The 4,466-nt window shown below is 46.3% G+C and overlaps 2 protein-coding genes across 2 annotated transcripts; one reads left to right on the top strand and one right to left on the bottom strand.

Annotated features, from left to right (window-relative positions):
- Positions 1 to 1,449: 1,449 nt before the first annotated feature.
- LOC108033437 (uncharacterized) lies at positions 1,450 to 3,095 on the bottom strand. Its single transcript, XM_017107762.3, has 2 exons — positions 2,940 to 3,095; positions 1,450 to 2,882 (listed from the first exon to the last, which is right to left on the bottom strand). The coding sequence occupies exon 2, from the start codon at positions 2,875 to 2,877 to the stop codon at positions 1,768 to 1,770; it is 1,110 nt and encodes a 369-aa protein (XP_016963251.1). The 5' UTR covers positions 2,878 to 2,882; positions 2,940 to 3,095; the 3' UTR covers positions 1,450 to 1,767.
- Positions 3,096 to 3,478: 383 nt separating this feature from the next.
- On the top strand, positions 3,479 to 4,222 carry LOC108033502 (uncharacterized). Its single transcript, XM_017107844.3, has one exon. The coding sequence runs from the start codon at positions 3,576 to 3,578 to the stop codon at positions 4,155 to 4,157; it is 582 nt and encodes a 193-aa protein (XP_016963333.1). The 5' UTR covers positions 3,479 to 3,575; the 3' UTR covers positions 4,158 to 4,222.
- Positions 4,223 to 4,466: the final 244 nt, after the last annotated feature.

Raw genomic sequence — 4,466 nt, 5'->3', positions numbered from 1 at the left:
AGGATTGCAAAAGAAGGATGCTCATAAACTTACACCGACTGGTAAGGCTCAGGGAATGCTGAAAAACAATGCGATGAAATCTATAACAATCCTTCACCACTTTGCAAGAAATACGTTTGCTTCACACAAACAAATCAGAAAATATTTGTGAGGACAGTAATGCAAGCTTTTTGCTCGCAACTCTCAAACTAATTCGTACTGCGCGCAAATTACTTTGGAAATATTTCTAAAGAACCGCCGCCTGCATATTTCCACCTTTTTAATATTTTATGCTCTTTATAGGCGCAATGTGGGCTGCATCTGATGGCGTTGCCACTTTTGCCTTTGTGCAATTGCTTTTTGCGGATATTGTTGTTAGTTTTACTTTCGAGATCCGTGTTGGTTCTCGCTGTTTGTTTTTGCATTGTGCGATGCCGCTTTTGTTTTACACGGCCAGCACTGAGACTGTGGTTTTTGCAGTTGTTTTAGCCGCCGCTCCGGCTGCCGTGTCCTATTTGTATCCTGTTGGTCCACAGATACAGATACAGATGGAGGCACAGATACAAATGGAATACCCACATATACTTACGTTCACTCGCATTTATGTCTATTGGCGCGCGTCCATTTCCATTTCATTTCCGTTATTGCAAAACTTTTCGTATTAAATATATTTTTCTCTCAGCGTTTTGTTTCATTTCGAAGCCCTTTGCTGTAGTGGCTGTCGTTTTGGTTTTTGCACTCTAGCAAAGTTGTTTGTTGCCGTTATTTCTGGTACTTTATGCGCCGTGGCCATTATTGCAGTTGTTTCCTTTATTGTACAAGTACGAGCATAAAAATCCCCGCATTTCCATATAAATATTTCGCGCACTCGCCTCGCCTTCGCCTCATTTATTGTGGCCTACTTACGGACGAGTGTGCTCGTCGGGCCAGCGGCTTACAAATTGACATGCAATTAAATGTAAGCCACAGGCATTTATTATAATTGTTACGCCCCACCCGCACCCCAGCCACCGCTCCTTTTAGAGGGCCTGGCTTGGTTTTCCGGGCCACAATTCCGATTCGGCCCCTGGCCAAATGCTGACGCTGATTAGGCAGCCACCAGCAACAAACTAACATTGTTGTCCGCCCCTCTGGCAGCTGCAATTAGCATTCTGCGCTGTAATAAATAAAGTAAAATTAACCACAATACCCCAAACAAAACGCTCCACCAAAGTGTCCCCATTAATTTAATTTTCAGCAAACAGTGGGCTAGAGGTTGGCGTCCTTGTTTGGGCGGCTTTAAACTTAAACTATTTTCCCAGTGCCATTAAGGTATTTTATTTACAAAGATAAATTCATTTTGTTTTATTTTTTTGACATTTTAATAGTGGGGACTTATTAACAGCTCCAAGTACCAGTTATTGTTCAAATGCAGGTTTTTTATATTTTAATGATCAGAAATGTTAATACTATTTGATTAAGACTGGTCAGTTTGGCGTGCTATTCCAATACTTTATTTAAAAGCGCATTTATTTTGTAAAAATAAGGTCACTTTTTTGCATATTTTATGGCCAGCAATGCATTTAAAACGAACAATTGACCGCAAATTTTTAGCGCATTTGAATTAATGACACTGGTCGGTAAAAAATGTTTCACCACAAATCAGGTTAGTTGTCTCTGCCTATCTCGTTAGCCAACTGTAAATGGAAAGTAAAAACTGCCAATTTAAGTTTTTATTTTTGTCCTGCTCGACAGCAAGCAATGGTGGCCAACCTTGTCTGTGGATTTCCCCGCTAAATAAATAACTTTCTAGGAAAGCACAGCATCGCTGAACCAGAAAGTCATGCGATCCCCTTGAGAAAGTTTTTGGGGCACTGTGATCGAGTGATTTCGAGCCACTGAGTTGTAGCGCCTGCAGTTCTCATTTCCGGCATTTAGGCGATCCGCCAGCTCGGCGGCCTGCTGGTTCAAGGACTGCCTGTAGGATAAGGCGCTTTCCGACTGAATATAGCTGGGCCCATCCTTAGACTCAGGAAGCACACTTGATACGTTGGTTCTCGATATAACTTTAGCCTCTGAAGCCGCTGTCTTGGCATTCTTGGAGATGAGATCAGAGGCGAGTTGGTCTTGTGAATTGGTCTTCTGGGAATCTTGGCTTTCCGCCCTAGTGGATTGTTGGGAGGCCGAATCTGTCTTTTGTGGTTTTACAGAGGCTTCCGAGGCCGACTCCTCTTTCGATTTTACGGATCGCTGAGTACCCGTTTCCGAGGACTTATTCGATACCTTTGATTTGCCTGCGCTGAAGGAAACTTTTACGGTCTCTGAGGGGTTCGGTGAATTCAAAATGGACTTCGGAGTGAGTGTAGTATTCGATGAGCTCTTGTTTGAGACCGCAGATCTTGTTCGGGAGGTTTTCGAGGCCTTAGCCTCGATTCTGGCCTGACTTTGCTTGGGCACGCTGCTCACCTTGGAAGCCACACTGGAGTCCGAAGTGGAAACCTGAAAATTGGCCCTGCCCTCACCGCTCGCCTGACGGCTCGACCTCACTGGCATTAAAGTGCGAAGCGATTCCTTTGCCACCGCTTCCTTTGACCGGGAGTCCTTGGTGAGCTTCGTCCTGGAGACACCGCCCGCATCAATGCAGTCTTTTTCATGGATGGCTGCGGCCTGCTTCTTGGCCACGGCCATCTCCTCTTTGATGGCTTTGGAAATGGCCACCTCGCCGAGCTTTGTGGAGCCCATCCGGGGCTTACTCTCCCGGGCAAGCAATTCCTCCTGTGCATACTCGGGCTTGGCCACAAACACCGGAGGCGGATACGTAACGCAGGTGGGGATTTTGAAGTCGGAGCGGGCTCCACTATTGGGCGGTCCGACATTGAACGGGTTAAAGGGCTCAACGTCGAAGTCATCGGGAAACATGTTGCCTATGGGACATATACCTAATTATCAAATCTTTTATTGTAAATCTCACGATCACTCACTATTTTGGGGTTTAATTTTGGAAGGTAAAGACTTTTTAGTCTTTATGTTGGTAATCCAAATTGGGGTTTTGTGTGATTTTCGAATGGCTTTTGATTTTAAACATCTGTAACAAACTGACACGAGCTGCAATGCATACCCAAGGAAATTCCTTACCTCCTTACTCAGTTGAAAAAGTTCACTCTCTAATTATGGAAGGCATAATTGGAGTGCCCACATGAACACCATTGGTTACCTTACATGCCTATATCTCTTAGAGTAATCTCTTGTCTGCCTTTGTTTTTTTTTATCTGACAGTCTGGACTACCTCCTCCAGGATCCACTCAGGCCTTAATTAAAAATGCCTGTCTTCCCTTGGGCCCATCTCTGTGTATCAATTCAGAGAGTACGTGCTGATAAGGTGTAAAATCCTTTGGCCCTTTTCATTCGTGATGGAAGGCAGGCTTCAAGCTGTTGCTCAGAAGTTGCAAGTGGCAAATTAATTAGCAGTTCCAAGGTTTGTGAGGGAGAGGCGGAGAATAAGCTGTCAAGATCCTTTCCTCCCTCTAGACAGTCTTTCGATCGGCTTTTCGGTGACCGGTAGTTGAAATTCGAGTGTCGAAATTTTAGAAAAAAAAAAACAGAGTAACATTGTCAATATGACTAGTCTGCAAAAATCGGGTGGCGTTCAGCCAGTGCAAGGCGGTCCCCCGCAAGTCCCACCGAATGGGATGGTGGTCTACGGAAGCGGCCTCGTCTTCGGCGGAAATGTGTACCCGGTGCTGGTCGACGGTGTGCCCATGCAGGCGCCCGTGGGCGCTCATCAGGCTGCAGTGCATCAGCGGATGCAAATGCAAATGCAGCAGGTACCGCCGCAGGCTCCACAGATACGGGGCCACAAACCCATTGCTCCACGGCCCGCCTGTCAGCAAAGTGTCGCCCGTGCAGGGTGGCGATGTCCTGCGCCCTCGTACATGACCAAACCGAACCAGCAGAACTTTGGGCATGTCACAACTCAGCAGCAGCAGTACAACAGCATCGCCAATATGCAGCAGCTGCAGGGGCAGATTCTTCAGCGGCAACTAATCCAGGCTTCCATGGGCAGTCCTTATGGCCATTACGGCAACTACAATTTGCAACCGAATGCGGGTGGCGATTCCGGAGGCTGGAACGGCTATGCCATGATGCAGCCAGCGGATGCCAATAAACCGTATTCCTTCGGCTGGAGCCACACCGATTGAGGGCGATTTGCATATGAGGCTGTGTTGAGAAAGTTGATGAAATTAAATGTAAATTTGTAAGCGCTCCTCTTCGGGATTGTCTCTAATCAATTTATGGTGCTGCGCAAGCCTTTGGGGACCTCCTCTTTTGGGATAACTTGCTCATCATTTGCAGCTGCTCGTCTGGGTTTCTTTTTTCACTTCGTCGAGCACTGAGGTTGTCTTTTAGTGGCAGGAGCCACCTCGTTTCGGGGGTTGGTCGTCATTTAGTGGTAAATTTCCGTCTTAGTTGCCAACGAACGTCAGACGTGACATTTTGCAAATTCCGTT

This window comes from Drosophila biarmipes, chromosome 2L, assembly GCF_025231255.1.
Source record: "Drosophila biarmipes strain raj3 chromosome 2L, RU_DBia_V1.1, whole genome shotgun sequence".
Classification (NCBI taxonomy): domain Eukaryota; kingdom Metazoa; phylum Arthropoda; class Insecta; order Diptera; family Drosophilidae; genus Drosophila; species Drosophila biarmipes.
The sequence above is the reverse complement of the archived record's forward strand: the minus strand, read 5'-3'. Positions and strand labels throughout refer to the sequence as shown.

Bases quoted from the DNA above. Each gene is read 5' to 3' on its own strand.
- LOC108033437 (XM_017107762.3), bottom strand. From the start codon at position 2,877: ATGTTTCCCGATGACTTCGACGTTGAGCCCTTTAACCCGTTCAATGTC.
- LOC108033502 (XM_017107844.3), top strand. From the start codon at position 3,576: ATGACTAGTCTGCAAAAATCGGGTGGCGTTCAGCCAGTGCAAGGCGGT.